This window comes from Protomyctophum parallelum (genome assembly GCF_964188405.1).
Source record: "Protomyctophum parallelum genome assembly, chromosome: 1".
Taxonomy (NCBI): Eukaryota; Metazoa; Chordata; class Actinopteri; order Myctophiformes; family Myctophidae; genus Protomyctophum; species Protomyctophum parallelum.
Genome location: NC_139697.1, coordinates 73,283,487 through 73,306,464, shown reverse-complemented (window position 1 = coordinate 73,306,464; position 22,978 = coordinate 73,283,487). Strand labels below are relative to the sequence as shown.

Here is a 22,978-nt window from a genome sequence, read left to right as displayed (position 1 = left end):
TTGAATCTTTTAATGTGTTCAATAAATACAAAATCACAATGCTTAGCATGAATCTAACGAAAATAACACACCTGAAAAGTGCTAGCAAAAATATTGAACAGTTTTGTAGGCCTAATCAAACATGGAAATTGATTCATGTATTAGGCTAATTAACAACAACTTTGTTCTTGTTGTTCAGAGATTATCTAGGCTACCATTCAGCAATACAATAGACCGTATTTGCAAATATAATCCCACTATAATCCCGTTAGAATTAAATCATGATTCCCTTATAGAGAATCATGATTTCCCTTGTGAGTTACCTTTTTTCTGTTTGGGGAACCGGACGGGGGACGACATGTGGTCCATGATGAACGATGACGAGCCCTCTGGTGTTCACACAGCGATAAATAAAGTGAGTCTGTCTGTTCAATGCAAATGTAAAAGGTAAGGTTTCTCACACAAAGCTACCCACGCAATAAAGCAATGTTACCAGCGCATTCAAGTTCAACTTGTAAAACGGTGTATAACATACATACAGTATTAATAACGGTGCATGAAAAACGTGACAGACCGTCCTCCTGTGACGTCGCAGAGTGGTGCTGTAGGCCTAGTCTTTAGTGTATAGTGTACTGTAGTCCGCTCCGCTACTCAGTGCACTGCCACTGAGCCAATTACCCACCTGTTGCTGTCTAGCTTATCATGGATCAGTGATAGCTATAGTGGCAAGATGACAAATTAAAAGAAAAAATCTTTTTGTTTTTTTTAATGTGATTTTGTATTATTTAAAAATGTGTCATGTTGTCATTTGAAATGTAAATTAAACCATTTTTTACAATGAAAATTACAGAATGTGCCTGGAAATGTTAAATGGTGAAATATATTATGATATTATGTTTTGTCAATTTTTGTCTCACATAGGCTAATGGTGAGAAAACCTAACCAAAAATTAGGCCTATACATGATTCATCAAATCAAATATTTTAATCTTGTGGAAAAACAGGTTACACCAGGTGACACTGAAAATCAAATTTGGTGCTTTTTATTTAACCTGACAACAATTTGTGTGGGTGAAAGAGAGAGGAGGGGCCATATAAGATTATTATTGTTTTGTCTATTTACATGTGGGCCAAATTATATTTAAGAAAATAGATAGGCAGGCCTACTGGTAGTCCATGTATTGAAGTTGTCTTATCAGCATGCCAACGTTTGTGCTTAAGTGGTATAATTTAAAACTGATTAATGTATCAGCAAATAGAAAACGCATATTTGGTGTGGCTTTTTAAGCAACAATTATTTCAGAGAATGGATGACAATGCAACACATGTCACATGACTACATATAGCAAATCTTTGCATTACTCATTGGTTGTGGGCTGGTTTCACAGATCAAAATGATGGGTTTAACATAAAGGCTGTGTCATTAAACAAAATATTGCTCTGTTGGGACCAATCTTTTGGTTCTCATCAATTAATTTAGACGCCAACCAAAGCTGCACATGGGACAAAAAATGGAGTTGCATAATACTCATGTAAACAGCTGAATGTCAGTCTTCAATTTTGGTCAATTCCCAAATATGTAAACATCCACATTCTTAGCATGGCTGGCTACCACATTATTTTGTGCACCACCAATAATCTTTGATCTCTATACTTTTTATTAGCACACATTCTGCTCTACTCTAGGGATCTGGGCTAGTGGCTAACCAGCTTATTGGTAAACCCAATGCCATTAAAATATCTTTCCCTTGTATTTGTTAAAAAAAAGTATTATTCCAAGTGTTTAACATAAAAACATTCCTCCAATATTTTTGATATTGCCTAAAATACAGATTACAGATACAGGGCCATCAAAGAAGGCTTTCTGAATCCAAATTGTGCAGCTGTATAAAGTGCAGTATTTTCACAGCTTTTAATCAAGGCTTATATTGGTTTACAGAACACAAATGCTGCTGCATACACATTCCTTGTTGTTTTACCTTCTAAATGTTTCTTCATGTTTATATTAAATGCATTCACGGTAGCCTATACTGATGAATTGACCATCGAGTATGTTTTCAATTTTGCAGGTTTTGAAACCCCACAAAAATCTCTATTTTGACCTTTTATTTGAAAAGGTGACTTTGAGAAAGCAGAATACACTTTCATCCCACAGTCAGTCGATATAAAACCAAACTGGTAAAGCTGGCTTCCACTAAAGCTTTATGCTTCAGTGATAAAGTGTTGTGTGACAGAAGTGTTCAACATCTATATTCAACAAGAATGTGTTTTAACAGAAAAAGGTGCTGACGTGGCTGGCGTAATGTTGCACAATGCACATGTCTTTATCTATCTGAGGTAACTTTGTGCCTAATGTTATGCTCCCAAAATAGCCGATCTATATTAAAGCTATACATTGGCTATTGTTGGTCTGTGGCAGCGGTGTATGACAAATCGGCTTTAGCCCTCAGAGAAACGAGCTATCCTCTGTGGTTCTGTCCCACAAAACCCTGCATATTCTCCTGGGCCTGTTAGGGCGGCCCGGCAGAGGGCTGCGGACCTGCTGCAACTGAGAGGCTTCCTGCTGGAGCATTGGATGCTCTGAGTGGCCTTTGTGTTCAAATGTTTCACACTGCTCTTTGTTTGAATCTCCACCGATGGACGTCAGGTGACCTTTAGAGCAGTCGTGGTTCTTGGGTTGTGAGCAGTCCTCATGGCCTCCGTTCAAGCAGGTGTGGTTGCCATTGCTTTGAGCGTCTCTGTGGCTGCGCTGATGCTGCCCGGCGCCTGGACGATCGTGGTTGAGCGTGATGTTCTCGTCTCGATGCTGTGACGGTTCAGCGAGACCACAGCCAGGCTGTGTGTGACTACTGGAGTCATCCGAAATAAGACTGGGGTCAGAGCTGTCGTTTTGCTGGTTGTGGTCGGACGAGACGGTGTGTTGGAGGTGTTGGTGATTGCAGCTCTTCCAGAAGGCCCTGCAGTGGTGCTCCAGCTCAGACAGCACAGGCAGGCCAATGTCCAAATGCATCAGTAGGTTCTCTAGCCACTCGTCCAGTTTCACAAAGGATGGACTGAGGAGAGAAAGAAAGAAGCATACTGTATGTGACAAATTATAATACAATAATAGATACAAACTCAAAGATCTGTGGTGTTGAGCAAAAAGCAACATCTTGTGAGCTTGCAGGTCAGCTATTGTCACTCTTTTTGCATCTTGTGAGCTTGCAGGTCAGCTATTGTCACTCTTTTTGAACATTTGAAAGACATTTGAAAGATTTTCACCTACTGTAGATGACATGCCCAAAATATGGACACTGTGGGTTTATATACAGTATTAACCAATGAAAAGTAAACTGTATCAAACTGGGGGTCATTTAAATGAAAGATTTTGAGAATGACTGTTGTCACCGTGTATCTGCCTCCAGGTCACAGCACAGGGCAGCTAGGGGCAGGAAGGCAGCAGGGCAGTCTGGAGGGTGCAAGTGTTCCAGAAAACCACTGACATTCAGCCCGAAGTCTGAGGTCCGAGGTAGGAAGTCAGGGTCGGCACTCACTCTGCCTATTATCTTGAGAGGCACAGTGACAGACGGGCATAATGCAACTGTGAAAATATTCAACTTAGAGATGTTTTTAATAGTTTATAATATACACAGTGGAATAAAATGTGCATTTTAATAATCAACCTTTCCTTTCGTTGAACTCAATTCTAACAAATTGTGCTAAAAAAAGACATATCTGTATTGAAAAAGATCTTTGTCTGATAAAAGGGACGTTTGCTGGCTATACTTATATTATATACCCCTACACCAGCATGCCTGTTAGATCATGAAGGGCCACAGACCAGACAGTATTCAAGAGTCACAGCAGTTTATTTAGGTTTTACAGTGCATGATGGCAATGAAACGATGAGTGACATGATGTGATGATGATAGAGGTGATGATCTTCAAATAATGCATCAACTTTGCACATCGGAGCTGTGGTGTCCCCCAGCACCTCTCCAGTGAGACAAGCAAATGTTTGTGTGGCTCCTACCTAGCCTGACCTAAGCAGAGACATTTCTGGTCTAGAGGGGCGGGTCGCGCCTCAGAAATGCGCGCACCCTGATTGGATCTCATCGATCTGTACGTCACCCCCGGCCCCTCCTCTCCCCCCTAGTGCAGCGCTACGTCACATCATTTAGAGCGACGCCCACCCGGAAGGGTTGACTCCCACTTTTAGACTGGTTCAGCCCACGGCTTTTTCCAGGCTTTCATCTTACGCGCAAAGAAATGAAAGCCTGGGTATCGAGGCTACTCCTACCTAGTACCTATAGCCACAGGTGTGCCAAATTAGTAGCTCCACCCACCGAGTGGTGGGGTTTTCTACAGTATACTTTGAAAAGGTAACAGAGCTTTTCTTTGAATCAGTTTGGATACGGTATACAGTATTTTTTTCTACAATTCTATTATTTTTTTAACCTTTATTTAACCAGTAAAAACCACATTGAGACAGATCGAGGTTTAATGTTTAACTGGAATCCCAATTCTATTTATGTAACAATATTCCCTTTCCTTGTCATTTGATGATTGGCTTCAAAGTCCCATTGGACAAGAGCATCTGCTAAATGCTTACATTTTAAATACATATGAAACATTGCATCTGATGTCAAGTGGTCCTCCTACCTCACATATCATGATGCCAAAGGAGAAGATGTCGACTCGCTCATCATAGCTTTTCCCTGGAGGTGCACAGCAGAGAAGAAGGTAACATGTATGATGATTAGCATGTGCTAAGTGTTTTCTACTTTTCTACTTTTTATTACTTAACTCATGATTTGCTTAGGATGCTGTCAACCAAGACTTTTATTTATCCCAATTCAATGAGTACCATCTGTTTTCTTATTTTTCTGGAGTAAAGCCATCAGCCATGCCACTCAACATAAATGACTTGAGCCACATTCAAACCCAGAACATCACAGTGATTCATCTTGAATTCTTGATATACATTACTGCTGAAAGGCTATTTTTGTGGAAATGCCAAATGCCAATTGACCGTACATTGTGAAACAGCGCCCTCTAGTGGGAGCTAATAACAATAATCACCATGGATCATCTCAGGGGCCATCCAGTAGGGGTTCCCCACTACGGTGTAGCGTTTCCTGCGGTCTGGTCTTCGGAGCTCTGACAGTCTCCCACTCCCTGCGGGGGGTCTCTGCAGAGTGGGGGTCCTACTCCTACCCTGACACCTCTCCTCCATCACCAGCCTGGCCAGGCCAAAGTCTGCCACCACCACACTCTGGTTCTAAGACAGAAGGAAAAGTGTCACTAAATTCACTCAGAAGATGGCTGCTCAGATGGCTCAGATGTGGGGAGCAATTAGGGGTGAAGTGTCTTGAAGAAAATCGTTTGACAAAAATAAAAGTATTTTCATCATTTTTGTCAAACTTTTTTGCTGTTGTTGAAAATACATAATTTCATACACCAAGAAATAAATGGAACCTTAGTGCAGTACACTACCTCTCTGACCAAGCAGTTGTGCGAGTTCAGGTCACGGTGGATGACATTCATGGAGTGTAGATATGCCTGAGAAAGAAAGATGGAAAACAGAACATACTGTAGTATCCTGACCCCAAGTGAAGCATCAGTTTAGCGATAACCATATTCCCATAGTTTTTAGAGTAATAGGTAGGAATGGAGGAATGTCTCACCATTCCTGCTGCTATGTCTTTGGCAAAACTCACTCTCATATTCCAGGGAAAATCACTGTCCTTCAGATGAAGAGAATATACCTATATGTCATACCATATTGCTCAAAACTATACTGATAATACATGATGAAGATGAAAACCAGCCTCACCATCTTTTGAATAGTCTCCCTGAGAGTTCCTCCTTGCACATATTCTGAGATGAAGTTTAGCCGCTTGTCTTTATAAAGGAGACCAATGAACTTGAGGACATTCGGGTGGTCCAGACAACGCATCATCTTCACCTGTACAAATGTAGAGGAATCATACAGACATACATCCACACGCTACTGAGTTCCATAACACTGAGTGTAAAATTAATCAAGTGTAAAAATGGCCAATATGTGTTTTTTAGTGCAATCATCCAATCCACTAAGCAACTCAAAGCAAGGGTGAATACCAACCATTTGCTAGTTTGGCAATTGTTTTAGGGGTGCTACCCACAAGTTTAGCTGTGTTGCTCATTCCACGAATGCCTGGTCCTTACAATCTGTACCTCGTTGGAAAGGTGACTAATGAATGATAAAAACTATATAAAATACAATACCAATTGGTATTATTAAAGGGGAGAAAATTAAATCAACCAAAGTTAGATTTCTGAACTTTTTGTGAGGAGTTTATATAGGCTACAGAACATAGGCTAGATAATATATTCTGTCTACCTACCTAGATATTTGTGTGTGTGTGTGTGTGTGTGTGTGTGTGTGTGTGTGTGTGTGTGTGTGTGTGTGTGTGTGTGTGTGTGTGTGTGTGTGTGTGTGTGTGTGTGTGTGTGTGTGTGTGTGTGTGTGCGCGTGCGTGCGTGTGTGCGTGCGTGCGTGCGACTTTAAACATTCAGCCTCAAATGAGTTTGCTTATTAAAATGTAAGATGCTGAACTGCTGTTGGGCTGTTTACCAGGTTTGAGAGTTCCAAACCCCTCATCCTTTCTCGATAAGCTACCTACCTCCTTTAAGAAGGTCTTCTGTGTCTCCTCGTCAAAACGTATGAGCTCTTTCATCACCATCACCTCTCCAGTCTCTTGGTGTGTTACCTGAAAATTACATGATTATCTCAGGTGGAAATTGCATACACAATTAGAGCCATGGCTTCCCAACAGCCCCGTTCTGTGCCAGTATAGTACCTTGATAGCCTGTCCGAAGAAGCCCTTGCCGAGCACCTCACCGTGGATGAGGTCTGAGGACCTGAAGATGCGGTGGCTCCTGTCTCCAGTGTCCACGCGCAACGATTCTGAGCGCACCATGTCCCTGCGTTGGGACAGAAGAGGCATGGCGCCAGGCAAGAGGGGACACTTGTCTATACTACAGCTACGCCTGACAGAGAGACGGGAAACAGAAATGTATGCTGTAAGTGACTGACAATGGCAAGACAGTGACAAGCACGCAATATCTTCACGGTGAAACCTTTGCTACCCAAGTCTTTTGATCTGTTACATTTAAAGCTGCAATATATTATATGTATGCCCCGATATAAGTAGCACAACTGTGCTGATTGAAGACCTGTCACCTTTAGATCTTGTGATCAGACACTGTAGGACCACTGGTTGACAAGAGGTATTGCATGAATGTTAAAAACAAAACAAAAAACAGGCCTTCCCAATATTATGTGCTCACTGTGATAGCCCAATAGTATATTTTTTTGTCAAGTAACTGTAACACATGAAAGAGTCAGAGATCTTACACTTACAGGATATGTCTAGAACGCCTCTCCATTGTTCCTTGATGCTGAGGTGATACTAGGGCGGACATCCTGATTGGCTTGTGCATTTCCTCACCAGGACTAGGCTCCTCCTCCTCCACGCTGGGGAGTTTGGGGGTTCCACTGAGGCTGTCATGGACGCAGGGGTCATGGACGCAGGGGTCAGGGCGGCTGGCGTCGGTGTCATGGGGACAGCCGGAGCTGCTGGTCTCTACAGCAGGCGGAGGGTTGTGCTCTATGGTCAGCTGCAGTGGTCTGTTCGTGTCCTGGATCACAGACTTGATCTAGAAGTGGACGGACAGCGGTCACAGACCAATGCGTGTCAGAGTCCATGCTGGGGATTTTTTTAGCACTTCTATGTAGGCCTAGTCATCTACTACAGACATCATCATCATCAAAATGAAACCATTTATTGTAGTGATATTGCTTTGCATTTGGTAGAGTGGCTCTGCCGTTTATACTCCATGTCATCCTCTTTCTCATGTCTCTCACCACTGTACTACACAATACAATCCTCAGTATTACTTCAACATGACAGGATATTGTTGTGTACCTAACGGAGCATGCAATGTTAATGGATCTTAGGCTACAGTACCTCGTCCGGGGAGACATTGCGGAGAGGGATGCCGTTCACCTCCAGCACACGGTCCCCGGTGTGGATGGAGTTCAGCAGGTCGGTGCCGAGGACGGTTGGGTCCAGGCTGAGGAATAGTGAACAGGGGACAGAGAGGTGAAGAGAAGGACAAGCAGAGGGTTTGTTAGCGGCTGTTCTTGCCGTTATTCTAGCAGCTATAGATGTCACCAGGTGTATTGGTAAGCGGAGATCTCTGATCAACTGGCTATGTGAGACTAGAAGTAAATTCCAATCCACCGACATTTCATGTTAAGAACCTCTGAGGGACTTACACATATACACATATACGGTATCTATTGCCGTTTCTTGACAAAATGTGTGGTCTACATTCCCTTCAAATTTAGACACACACATTCAGACAATTGAGACAAATAAAGCATAGGCAGAGAACTCACTCTGTCACGGTGACCAGAGGCCATTTCTCCTGGCTAATCTCTGTGGCCACATTCAGCCCTCGTCTGCCATCAGCACGGGGAGGGAGTGACACTAGCGCCACCAAGTGGGGACTCCTGGGCAGTGGCGATGCTGTCTCACTCACAGAAGATGCTTTGCTCTGGCAGAAACAGTGGCCACTGCATGGCAGACAAACAAGTAGAGGCGGTTTACCATCTCCATTTCTCTCCTATTTTAGCCTCTGATATATACAGAAGTATACCAGTGTACACAGCAACATCCTCAATGTTTAACACTGAGAGTGTAAAATGTCTATTGTTACATTACTCAGGACTTTACAGTTTATGCTACTAGGTGATATTGTGGACATGGGCTGGCATTGTGTTAGACAGACACGTCTCTCCTCCATTTGACCCATGCTCCTACACAATGAAATCCTCAGAGTTAATTCATTGTACAGTATCTCTGTGGGCATCAAGGATGCCTGTTAGCATGGGTAATGAAGCTCCTCACTGGCATAAAGAAGCAGCTTGAAGGAGGAACATGGTTTCTTTACCAATTAAGGACTGACCAGTTCAGACACCCACCAGTAGGGGTCAGCAGTGACAAAATTACAAAAGTGTGTGTGTGTGTGTGTGTGTGTGTGTGTGTGTGTGTGTGTGTGTGTGTGTGTGTGTGTGTGTGTGTGTGTGTGTGTGTGTGTGTGTGTGTGTGTGTGTGTGTGTGTGTGTGTGTGTGTGTGTGTGTGTGTGTGTGTGTGTGTTTGTGTGTGTGTGTGTGTGTGTGTGTGTGTGTGTGTGTGTGTGTGTGTGTGTGTGTGTGTGTGTGTGTGTGTGTGTGTGTGTGTGGGGGGGGGGGTTATACTAACCAGTAGAGCTCTGAGTGCTGTACCAGTGTGTATGTTTCTCCATCTCCAATGAACATTTCACAACTCTTACATGTGAAACACTCGGGGTGGAACTTCTGCTCTCCAGCAACCTACACACAGTGAACACACAGACAGGAAGGATGACATAACACAACGGAAAGAGCAGGGAAGAGAGAGATTAGCATACAGAGTACAGACATACAGATGATTTTGGCCCTGCCTGCTTTATAATAGTATATTACATCATTTTAATCTACCATATACGTTTGGGGAATGTGGACAGTGAGAACAAAGATCTAAGACAGAGAAAGGAGTGAAAATATATATACCAGTAGATGGTTAAATAACATACTGCAGTCAAAAATCCAAAACATGATTTTAATTACACAGTACCTAACATAAATTGTGATTGACAATGAGTTATGATTTCGCCCAGGGCAGTGCTCGGCAGATTTATACATTTACAGTACCAACAATGCCCATTGAGAACGCTACCAGCCAATCACAGTGCGTCCTTTCTGGGACTTGGCAACATCCAGATGCATAAACATATAATGCATTGGGAATGCGTTATATGTTTATGAAGAAAATATATATGAATATTATGTTTATTCAAGACAACAAACAAACAAACAAAATGATAAGTCCCCACAATGACCTCTCACTAATCCTCTATTTAGAGCTATTTAGATTTCAGACAGAAAGGAGTTAAAAAGCAAAGATTGTGAGACAAATGTGAACTCTCAATATTGCTACATAGGCCTACTGAAGAATGAAGAACCCACAGACTCATCAGACTGGCCTCTTTCTGAGAAATATAATGAACTTCCTCAAAGAAAAATAGATGAAAGCAACAATAAAGCCAAAGAAAATAGGGCAGGCTTGGCCTGATTTGCAAAAATGCAAATAAAACTTTGAATTATGCAAGTTCTTTGTGTAGATTAAAGGCTCCAAGGCCTGATACTGTCAGGGTGTTTCCACAGGGATATCCTCCACTTAACAGTTAAAGATAAAAAACAGTATTTATTGTCACATTGAGGAAGCAAAGAGGAAGGAAGCTTCTGAACATACAGCAGTAGTTACTGGCTTTAGTTTACACATTGTAATAGATGTACTAATTTCAAGGCTTGAGTTTGGATAGTTGAGAGCGAGGTCCAGTTCATACTGTATAGGGCAGGCTACTCAACTACAGTAGGCCTACAACTGAAAGTTGCACAGTCAAATTTGTACTTGAGTTAAAGTACCAGAGTTAGTTCATGTTAAGAACCTCTGAGGGACTTTAATTTTCCATACACATGGAAAACGTACGTAGTGAGGGTATAACCGGAACGCTCGCCCCAAAACACACTCGACCACCCCCCCCCCCCCCCCCCCCCCACCCCAGACCGGTTGCACCCAGCGATTCTTGTATTCGTTTTACTGAGATTATCGTTAGGAATAAGTTTAGGATTATGCAGTTGTACTGGAGTTAAGTTTAGGAATAAGAAGGTATTTAGGCATAGTTTTACTGAGGTTGCATTTAGTATAAGGTTTGAATTAGGCATAGTTTTACTGAGGTTACATTTAGGAATAAGGTTTGTTTTAGGCATAGTTTTACTGAGGTTACATTTAGGAATAAGGTTTGTTTTAGGCATAGTTTTACTGAGGTTACAATTAGGAATAGCCTACCTGATTAGACTACTGGATTAGACCCGGGGCTAGTCACGAGTGTGTTTTGGGGCGAGTGTTCCTGTATTTGTTGTGAGCAAAAAATTCAATTAAATAGGGATTGTGGTATTGTGTGTATTTTTATTTTTATTTTTTAAATTCTCTTCCTAGAAATGAGTTACAAAAATAGAGTGATGTCTCAAAAATTCTAAAAAGTAAACTAAAATAAAGTACAGATAAAAAAAATTGTTTTCTATTATAATGTACTGTATGTAGGCCTACCTCATTACTGTCCACCAATGGTTGTATATGATCAATAATCTTTTTGATTTGGACATCAATATGTAATCAATTTGCTACTATTTGAGTATACCTGAATAACCTAACCATTTAGGGCAGTGAAACCTTAGCCTTGTGTAGCGATACTAATATCACTGCGAGACATGGCCAAAGTAATTCCGGGGGTCCCCAGCCAAAAACATGGGAACCCCTAGTTTAGAGGATAGTAACAGGATGTCACCCTTTTAACTTGTACAAGTGGTATAGAGTCTCTTCTCTGACTATAGTGTTAGTTTTAGGACTGATTATGGTGAATTGTTAGTGTACAGGTGAAAATGAGGCCACTCCGGCCAGTACAGGAGAAATGGGACAGGAAATTAGTGTTTAGAGTATTGCTTACTTGCACAATACAAAAGCCTTTGTAAGATGTAACATGTTGTTTATGTAAGGCTGATGTAACAGACCATATTTTATAGTAACAGAATTGCATACAATATTTTCCAATTTTTAGTTTGGTGGGGTGTCACCCATTTCATGGCTCTAATGTGGTAATATGATTACTCAGACCTTTACACACGCTCTTGTCATACACAGACGCTATAGCAAAAACAGGCAGATGGAACCTCCACCCCAAACACACCCACACCCCCTGCACACACATACACACTCACACACATTTCCATACATTCAGACAATCAGAAGAAAGTAATCTGCTTACACTTTGTCATTATGACTTAATATGCATTGGTAGCACCCACCAGCTCACCATTAATCTGTACTTTAGTGCAGTGTGTTGTTTACTATTATGTGATGTGGTGTTTCGCTCAAAAAGCCCACAACTCTGGACTATTGTTGGAATGTTTTATGACAGTGTGGGTCTCAAAGTGGGGTCCAAAGACCCCCGGGGGTCCTTGAGGGGTTTCCGGGGGTTCCCCCAGCAAAATTAAAGTTAATAATGCACCAAAATCAGTTCAACCACTGTAACCTATACTGTATATAGATCGGCTATTTGCAACTCGACAAGTTTGCAAGCTTGTAGATCTGCAATAATAAAAAAGAGAGATAGCGGTCATTGAAATTAAAAAGCTTGATAACTGTCATGACAAAGAGGCAGCTCCCCCAGACTGAAATGTTTTCTGTTAAAACCATTCTTTATCATTTTGCATAAAGTATATGAGGTGTTTGTATTATTCATTATAGGTATAGTACATACTGAAGAACAGAGAAACGGGCTATCATGCAACAACTATTATATATATATTTATTTGTGGTTAAAATATTCTTAACCAGTACTATACAACTATAAACTTCTTGATGTGAAAATCTTCTATCAACTGCAATGCATCAATAGCAGGGGCATGGATTCCTCCCCATACCCCCAGCATATCGGCTTTGTTTTTATACAGTAAGATGAAAAGGTTACCATGACAAGTCCAGTAGCGATAGCTTCCTTACAGCCGTGGCACTGCTCTCCGTAGCGGGCCCAGTAATGCTTCTTACAGAAGAGCTGACCATCTCTCTCATAGTACCAGTGAGACAGGATGCAGCCACACTCACAACACCTGAGGGAAACACATGTGGTACAGAGGATATGCATGAGAGACGAGACATACAATAAGACAAGATACAGTACGATTTCATTGATCCCTGGGGTGTAATTAGCCTACGTTAGTGAGCACAGGATATAAAAAGAGCTACAGGAAAAACATGGAACATTTTTAAGAAATGTATTCAGAGCCAGAGGTGAGAAATGAAGAGGATCATGAGGGTAGAAAATTAGCAACACTTTTTTTATGAATTAAGCACTCATAAATAATGCTTCATAATAATAATCGGATTCATATAACATTTTATAATTACTTTTAAGGTCAAGAAGAAATGCATCATAATCTGCATAGTAGACTATCTCACTCTGTATAGCACCCATTCTTGAGATAAGGGACAAAACTTTTTTCAAATCAGATTTTTTTAAGATCAAATGGATGTATTTGTAGACACAGGTCTCAACTACCAATCTTGAGAAGGAACAGGTTTTTCGCATAACATTTCTTTCTAAAATGGGACATTTATGCACTTCATAACTGATTCATGTCAACTCCGTCAGACACACTAAAATCCCTTTTATTTTAATTTGATAATTTCAACAATAATATAAAGTCCTCAGTTATCTTATAATGGCTTTCAGTAATCAAGTTAAGTAATACAATTCTTTTAATATTGTTTTGTTCCAATATCACACTATTATGAAATATCCAATTTCTCAAATCCGTCATTTCAACCTTTATTTTCAATATTATAAACATGAAAACCATGTAAAAAAAAAAATCATCATTACGTATCATTTCAGTTGGTGTTTCAATACATAAGCACAAAAGATTTGACATCGAATCGTCTATTTCTTTGGAAATTAACAAAAACATCACGGGACCAACGTCTGACGGAGTTGACGAACATCTGACGGAGTTGACAAGTTGAACTGATTTAGGTTCTAGACCACCTATAGGATCTTGATTCTGGTGACTAATCCCACATTTTCAAGGATGAATACAGTGGTACTATTTAGATTTGCCCTGTGACCATTTTTCAAAATGGCCGCCACCTGCTGTTATTTTACAATAACTCAACTCCGTCAGGTTTTGTGTCTGACGGAGTTGACATGTATCTGACGGAGTTGACAAAAGTGTTCCTAAAACAATAAAATGATAGTTTTTGAACAATGGGAAGTATTCTAATTTGGCACACAGTTAGAGCATGCCTTAAGGACATTTTTTGGCTATAGGGCCATCACAGATTTGTCTCGTGGTGACCATGGCAGCCATTTTACAAAATGTCCACCACCTGATGTTATTTTACAATAACTCAAGTTCTACACCACCTAGGATCTTGATTCTGGTGACTAATCATACATTTTCAAGGATGTGGGATACATTGGTACTATTTAGATTTGTCCTGTGACCATGGTAGAAATATTTCAAAATGGCCGCCAACTTTCTGTTATTTCCCAATAACTCAAGTTCTACACCACCTAGGATCTTCATTCTGGTGACTAATCATACATTTTCAAGGATGAGGAATACAGTTGTACTATTTAGATTTATCCTGTGACCATGGTAGACATTTTCAAAAATGCTGGACCTGCTATTATTTTACCAATTTAGTCAGGGAATATTATCAGAATAATGTCAAATCTGTGAATACATTTCTTACCAAGAATGTTCTTCACCAATGTGTTTGTAAAGGTGTCTACTAACATATCCCACATTAGTTGCTAACTTGCTATTGAACCACCCTAGGGGCATTTTTGACAGCTGCTGAAAGTTGGGTACCATCAACAACCAATATAAGGCTAAATGTTCTACATTTCATTATGCTTTAAGTAGCATGTGGCATGTCAAACTAGGGGCTTTTCATGATTCTGAATCCATTAGTTTTGCACAAAAAACACTACGTTGGCTAAAAACGGCTGTTACGACTCACCGAGTCTAGGACGGTTATTTAAGAAGGCAAGGTGGTAAAACTGCCAACAGTTCTTTTATTATTCTTTGTGGCATACAAATTATGGTGAAACAATATCTATTTACATAAGTATTTTCATTATTCAATGTGAATTATATATCATTGACAAACAAATGACACACGGAGCAACTAAAGGGAAATAATCAAAAGCATACTAAAACTAACCTCTTGAGTTTTAGACACGCTAACCTAACCACCAAAATAAAGAGACAACAGTGCCCTACTATTGCCTACTCTACTCTAATCTATCAAAGTGTACAAAAAGCAGGCTTCCGTGGCCAGGTGCTCAGAACATAGAAGTGACACTCAGAAACTCATCACGCAAAGCAACTCTTGCTATACGGGTGGTTGCGTCATAATATTACTCCGTGCATTTTCTCTCTGCACGGAGGGCGCGCTGCCTCTAGTCTGCTCCACTCTGGAGTGACTGTTGGACAGCGGCCCGGAGTGAAGACTTCAGGACGGCTTTATGCAGTCAGGTGGGCGCAGGTGTAGAAGCTGGTTGGAGGAGCGAGATGCGGAGCGGCCGACCAACAGCGGAGCGGCGGCAATGCTCCCCACCAATGGCTGCGCTGACGGACCTACAGGGATGGGTTAGGCAAAAGGGGGCGCGCACCGCGCGCACCACGCAGACACAGACATATATCTATATAGGCCTGCGGCCGTAACAACGGCCATGGCCATCATCACAGATGTGATGAGGTCAGCACATTTGGGCAAGTGGCTATGGCCAAACTAGGGGGTCTATGGCCAAACTAGGGGTCAAACTCCTTGGGCTAAATTCGGTGAGGTGAACAGTGAGCAGTGAACAGTGAGCGAAAGACTGAAGACAGAAGATCTGGCTTCAGGACTATCAGGCAGGATGTGCAGACACAGAAGGCATCAGTGTCTTTCTCTGTGTCCCCAGCATGTCAACCAAAGCAATGTTACCAAATCAAAGGAGCCTTCGCCTAAAGTCACCTGGGGCTGGGTGAGCAATCGTATCCTGTATCTAGCCTCACAACTAAATACAGACACTTGGCCAGACTGCCGTTTGAAAGGGTCAAACCCCTCATCCTGATTGGGGAAGACCACCCCACCTAATCACACCAACAGAACAAGTGAGGTTGGGGCCTCCAGGTGGGCCAGCAGCCATCTGCACAAGATTGGGCTGGACCCTGCAGGAAAGCAATCTCCAGCCAAGACAATGTAAGTTGACTATAACAGAGCCCCAGAACACAGAGCTCATGAGAAGGATGGAGAAACAGGAGGCCACCAAGACGCCCCAGAGACCCAGAGTGTGCCGCACCACTGGCAGTAAGGAGATCAACTGCTGCAGCAACGATGTCATGAAAGGCAAGTCTCCACCAAAAAAACCCTGAACCTAATCGGGGTGTCAAGAGACCAAAGTTTCTCTCCCACAGTTCCCTGTCAAAGGCCAGAAAGCCCACCTCCTTTTAATGTCCTGTCAGTAGCAACTCAACCTGCACCTGAAATAAGCCCTGACCCCTCCCAGAGAAAGTTCATCCTTGAAAATGTAATGATTAGTCGCCAGAATCAAGATCCTTGGTGCAGCAGGTTGGTGGTCATTTTGAAAAACAATGGCTGCCATGGTCACAGGACAAATGTAAATAGTACCACTGTATTCCTCATCTTTTAAAATGTATGATTAGTTGCCAAAATCAAGATCCTAGGTGGTCTAAAACTTGAGTTATTGTAAAATAAGAGCAGGTGGCAGCCATTTTGAAAGACAATGGCTGCCATGGTCACAGGACAAATCTAAATAGTACCAATGTACCCCACATCCTTGAAAATGTATGATTCGTCACCAGAATCAAGATCCTAGGTAGTGTAGAACTTGAGTTATTGTAAAATAACAGCAGGTGGCGGCCATTTTGAAAAATGGCTGCCATGGTCACAGGGAAAATCTAAATTGTACCACTGCATCCTTCATACTTGATAATGTAGTCTTAGTCACCAGAATCAAGATCCTAGGTGGTGTAGAACTTGAGTTATTGTAAAATAACATCAGGTGGTGGACATTTTGTAAAATGGCTGCCATGGTCACCACGAGACAAATCTGTGATGGCCCTATAGCCAAAAATGTTCCTTAAGGCATGCTCTAACTGTGTGCCAAATTAGAATACTTCCCATTATTCAAAAACTATAATTTTATTGTTTTAGGAACACTTTTGTCAACTCAGTCAGATACATGTCAACTCCGTCAGACACAAAACCTGACGGAGTTGACGTCTGACGGAGTTGACAAAATTGCATATATTTTCATCTTAACCCTCTGTAGTACAATGTAGCCATTTAGTTTTTTCTTCAGTTGTTAGCTAAACCTAACCCTAAACTAAAATACTAAACATTATTTTGGAATTCTTAACAAAGATCATAATGTCCTCACGGAGTTGACATGTAAAAGCTGTGACCACATTGATATCAACATTGTTTGTTTAAAATATCAAACAATTGAATGCTTGTCAGACCAGGTGCTCCACTGTTGCAACAAATATAAACAGGACTTGGAAAAGGAGTCTTCAGGCTAAAGGCTCATACATATAGTCTGGATTTTCGGTGGTGGGGTGACCACCGAACTACATCATGACGTCACGAGCCGGGGTGAAGAGCAAACCACCGCCACCGCTCCAGCCCTTCTCTCTGTTTTTACTCACCGCTCAACGTTATTTCAGCTCCGGTGGTCAGCTCACCCCCGGAGCGGTGGTCACCCCACCACCGAAAATCCAGACTATGTATAAGCCTTCAATCTGTCGACAATATTTTCTGATTTATTTAAGACTTTTAAAAAACCTGACGGAGTTGACGGAGACGTGGGACATTTGATATGAGATATTTATTGGAAAATATAAATTAAAATTAACTGTGTATATTGTTTGCTATGTTGTCGACAATCTACTTTCATTTAGTATGTATATTTATGCGATTGTGACAGTATTAGACACTTTTTTGGCTGATTGAAATTGTGACCACTTGCTGGGGACAGGCTAAATACAGGCATTTTTGGGTACAGAGCCTGCTTTTAACTCATTCAGATGGAATATGATTTTTTTATATAATGAAATGAATGTCATAAGAATACACAACTGTATTACATATAACTTTGCAAGTGCTTTTATTTTATATTAATTCATTTATTTTTTAACATAAATAAGGCTCTTATGTGTGGGACATATATATATAATATTTGATAAAGTCAAGAATGTATATCCCGTTACTGATGTTATTGTGATTATAATACCAGATTGACTCGAACATCCTTGTACAACAACAGTGTGGCTTCAACAGGCACAAACAGCCAGTCTTGCCATTCAGAATTGAAATACACCTCAGACCTCATGCAAAACTATTAAAATGCGTGTGACACGAACCCTCACACACACTAGTCCAGAGGGACTCCAACCACCGGTGTGGCGGTACAGTATGAAAAACAAGAGGCCAAGATGAGTGAAATCAATGATGGAACATACCTACAGGGTATAACAGTGAGGGAGGTGCAGGGCACGTACGCAAGCATGCGCGCATGCGTGCACAGACACACACACACACACACACACACACACACACACACACACACACACAAACCCAAACAAACATGTTTAAATTACTCCTAAACATTTTGCCAAACATCACACACTCTCCTATCCTCCTGGTGGAGACCTGTGCCCAGAAGGGCACTTTTTCTAGTAATTTCTGCATCTCTTAAATGGTAAATTTAAGCCTTTATCCAAGGCGCTTTACAGAGATTGTGCATTACATTCACCCATTCATACACCGATGGCAGCGGAAACCATGCAAGGCACCAACTAGCACATCGGGAGCAATTAGGGGTTCAGTGTCTTGCTCAAGGACACTTCGACAGTAACTCTGGGGGAGCCCGGGTTCGAACTGGCAACCTTACGGTTACCATCCAGGCACTCTACCCCTGAGCCACCGCCGCCCATTAGGGCCCATTAAACCATTTAACCATTAATGCATTTGGATGGCAAAAATGGCAGATCAGTGTCTTGAATGAGATGTGCTGTGAGTTTGCATATCTGCTATTTTCCAGCATAGGACCGTTGCACAGTGAAGTATAAACAAGGCTTTAGAATGTATAAGTATAGTTTTTAGAATCCTCCTCCTCAGGAGCATATCCACGGATAACCCAAGCCGTGCATATCCACGGCATCCCAAGCCGTGCATGCCTATTCCCACTATAGGCAGAGGAAGAAATGCACACACACACACACACACACACACACACACACACACACACACACACACACACACACACACACACACAAACCCAAACAAACATGTTTAAATTACCCCTAAACATTTTGCCAAACATCACACACGTGACACTCTCCTATCCTCCTGGTGGAGACCTGTGCCCAGAGGGGCACTTTTTCTAGTTAGTTTCTGCATCTCTTAGGGCCCATTTAACCATATAATGCATTTGGATGGCAAAAATGGCAGATCTGCAAGTTCAGTGTCTTGAATGAGATGTGCTGTGAGTTTGCACAGTGAAGTATAAACAAGCTGCATATCCCATAGGGATATACTCCAGATACTCTCCATTGTCGTATTCGTACTACCAGCTCACAATGGTTGAATCGATTCGTGAGGTGTCTTCTATTATTAAATAATAGGATATAGGCATAAAATATAAACTATATATAAAGTATAGGCTATAGGCCTAGGCCTACTATAAAAGGAAAACCTACAGCGGCGGCGCTGCCTCGACAGCTGCATTCCATGCTGCGAGTTTCAGAGATGATTCAAAATGCATATTCTGTAATGGTAATCACAAATCCAAGAACTGTAGGCTACTGAACTGACTGTTGAACTAAGAAGAGAAACACTGAGGAAACAAGGCAGGTGTTTTGTATGTCTGGCAGGCATGTCGCGCGTAATTGTAGAACGCAGGGCATTCAATGTGAAGAGTGCGGGCGCAGACACCACAAAACAGTTTGCAATCAAACAGCCAGTCAATACGCGCCGACCACGGCAACGACAGACAGGCTGACCACAGTGTTGCAGATTCACTAGTAGTGTAGCAACTAGCAAGCAACTCTGACAATAGTAGGCCTACAGTATTACTGCAGACAGCTACCATTTGGATAGATGCACCAACGCAAAGCCAAGTAGCCAGGTGCCTATTATGGGGGTATAGCACCCGCAATTTCATTAAAGAGGATATTTCCAGAGCGTCTTAACCTGCCAGTTATAGGTAAAGAAACGTTTAATATGTATGTGTTTGGTTCCAAAACACCCCAGAGAATTACCTGCAGGAAAGTGAAGGCTCGTTTGAGAAATATTAAGAACAATCAAAGCATTCATGTCCATTTATTGGAAACACCCAAGTTGAGCTCTTCTATGATTAAAGCGCCAAACGGAAAGATAAGGAGGGACTTGGAAGCAAAAGGAATGCCCATAGCAGATGTACCCATCATAGGGATGGATGCAGTGGAATTAGGAGTCCTAATTGGCAGACCAATATTGGAAAATGGTCACAGGAAAAATGGAGAGACTGCAATGAAGGACTATAGTTGCACTGGAACGTGTATTTGGATGGCTGGTGCAAGGAGAAGTCACCACGCTAAATATCATAAGTCAAGTTGTGGACATTGAAGTGATCGATGCACACCAGCGTCGGAGAGGAACAGGCACTGTCAGATCAGTTACGCAACTTTTAGGAAATCGAATCCCTTGGAATCCACATGAAAGAAATGCATTCTGAGAAGGAAGACATGGCAGTGTATCCCAAGCCGTGCATATCCACGGCTTCCCAAGCCTTGCATGCTATTCCCACTATAGGCTGAGGAAGAAATGCCACTTGACAGTTTTCAAATCAGCCTCATGGTGGCGCTACAACAGGCCAAGTTGCGTCTCTCACACACACACACACACACACACACACACACACACACACACACACACACACACACACACACACACACACACACACACACACACTTCAGAATGTTTGACCCAGAATAGGGGCGCTAGGTTTCATGTAGCTAAATACCACTTATGCTCCAAACATTCTCATGATGCATCTCAAAATAAGCCTATATCTTCTCGTGTTGTTTTCCATGTCCTACTTACAGAGTGTGTTTGTTGTTGAGACACTAATATAATTAGTACAGTTTTATTATGACTATGTAAAACATAGTCATATGGTGTCTCACATGAATTGACTCCCACCAGAATCTGTGACCAAACAGTATGACTTAATAGAAAAGTAACAGGAACAGTCCATTCCCTTCATGAATATTGGCCCTGGGGGGAACAATATGAACCCCAAGCATTATGACAGTGGTCTCATTAACTACAGAACAACAGGGCATTCATGTTCAGCCTTCTAGAACAGCAAATACAAGCCCCTTGCTTGAAAACTTGCAAAGTTGCAAACTGAATACCATCGAATAAAAGCCATATTGCACAGTTGGAACCCGTTTTCTTATCTCTCCAACACTGCCGCTTGGAATGGGAGGCAACTTCCTGGACAGAGTAAAGGTCCATGCTTCCTTTTGCCTAGACTTTTAAGGCCATGTTACGCTCAACAATAGAATGAAAAACTTTGCCCAACAATTGAAAATTCATGTCAGGAGAGGAAGAGATGGAGAGTTGGAGACGCATATTTCCTCTCATATGAAATCTGTTTTCAGACAACCAAATATCATTCATTATATATAGTGATTAATGAATGATATCAGGGGTTTATTAATTATAGATAGGATGCATCAATTGATGTCTTTCTTTTTATCTAAGTTATATGTCTGAGATTTTGGTGTAAGACAAGGAACTCTAGTGGAACTTTCTATTGCAGTACGTATGTTCATTTTTGAGTGTGAGCATCCCAAAAGAATGACAAAGAAGGCCCTTGCTGCTTACCAGACAGTGTGTCGTAATACCAAATCTAACAGAGCTGTTTCTTATTTGCTGAGAACAGAAAGGGGATCAAGGAGGGGAAAAAAGCGTTGTCTAGGGTCAGCTGCACGTTTATTTCTGTCCTCCTGTGTGTGTGTGTGTGTGTTTTTTGCCTTTGGCGACGGACGTGGGACATAATCAGCCTCACATCTGCCATTAGATGTCAGGCAAACATCTGGACTCAGACTCAACACCAGAATCCATCCAGGCATGAAATAAATAATTGTAACCGCATGTTTTATGATTCAAGCTTGACTCTCATCAATAATCTTGTCTAAATGTCTAAATATTCCTGTGAATTTGACTTGACATCTCTGTCCTTACTCCCTGCTGCTCCCGTGGCTCTGTGAACCGGCCGGCCCCCAGACACAATAGAACCCAAGGTTGAAAAAATATCAACCTTGCTAATGATGTCATAACACACTGTAGGTAGGTCAAATGTCATGTCCTGGTGACGCATGATATCCTCTGGTTGTCTCCCTGCTGGACTTCCTCTAAAAACATCTGTCATAATGGGCATGCACAGTATACTACATAGGACACCTGACAGTAGAATACTGTATGAGATTTGACTGAGTATTCATTACAGACCCAGCACGTTTATGGTACAGCAAAAAAAGACAATTTGCAAATATGTAGGCCTACATGCTCACATTGGATTTGTGGTTGGGTTTTTTTTGTATTAAAAAAAGAGAAGTGTAAATACAATATGTGTATAGTGCAGACTTGGTTCTAATCAGACTTGAGTAACTCAAATCATTTTCATCTCACACACACACACACACACACACACACACACACACACACACACACACACACACACACACACACACACACACACACACAAGAATGCCACAATGACAATGCCAGTGGAATCGTACCTCCCTTTCATTCCTCGGCGGAATCTCTGGTCCCGTCGTGACATTTGGACCCGTTCAGTTCTCTTCACTCCAACAGGACAGCTGTCACTCACTCCCTCTCCCAGGTCAGGCCGGGACAGATTTACCGGAAAGAAAGTTCTACAGCAGTAAATAGCAGAGCTCGTCACTCTCATGCGTGCTTGTTTGGATCTCCTACAATACAATGACCTCCTCTGTGGTTTTTCTCCATGTGCTGCCTGGGCAGATGAAGTCTGGGGCTGTATAGTATACTATGGGAGACACTCTTACACCGATCCCTGACAGCAAGTCTCCCTCTACTGGCCACTGACAGCCAGACACAGTGTCCCTCTACTGGCCACTGACAGCCAGCCAGTGTCCCTCTGCAGGTCACTGACAGCCAGACACAGTGTCCCTCTGCAAGTCTCCTGCTGGTAACAGCCAGTCAGTTTCCCTCTGTCTGTTGCT

General features: G+C 41.9%; 1 protein-coding gene across 2 annotated transcripts; it reads right to left on the bottom strand.

Annotated features, from left to right (window-relative positions):
- Nucleotides 1–22,876, bottom strand: LOC310875030 (LIM domain kinase 1-like). 2 transcript variants are annotated; one of them, XR_014570606.1, is made up of 16 exons: nt 22,514–22,876; nt 12,622–12,760; nt 9,273–9,382; nt 8,407–8,583; nt 7,973–8,078; nt 7,366–7,661; nt 6,803–6,992; nt 6,626–6,712; nt 5,794–5,925; nt 5,645–5,704; nt 5,454–5,519; nt 5,040–5,238; nt 4,620–4,675; nt 3,366–3,523; nt 1,570–3,031; nt 1–1,017 (listed from the first exon to the last, which is right to left on the bottom strand). XR_014570606.1 is itself a non-coding variant. In XM_083788057.1 (15 exons), exons 1-15 carry the CDS (start codon nt 22,684–22,686, stop codon nt 2,425–2,427), a joined length of 2,556 nt encoding a protein of 851 aa, XP_083644183.1. In that variant the 5' UTR covers nt 22,687–22,876; the 3' UTR covers nt 1,030–2,424. The 2 variants fall into 2 exon arrangements, 1 of the variants encoding a protein (XP_083644183.1); XM_083788057.1 differs by lacking the exon at nt 1–1,017 and having other exon boundaries at nt 1,030–3,031.
- Nucleotides 22,877–22,978: the final 102 nt, after the last annotated feature.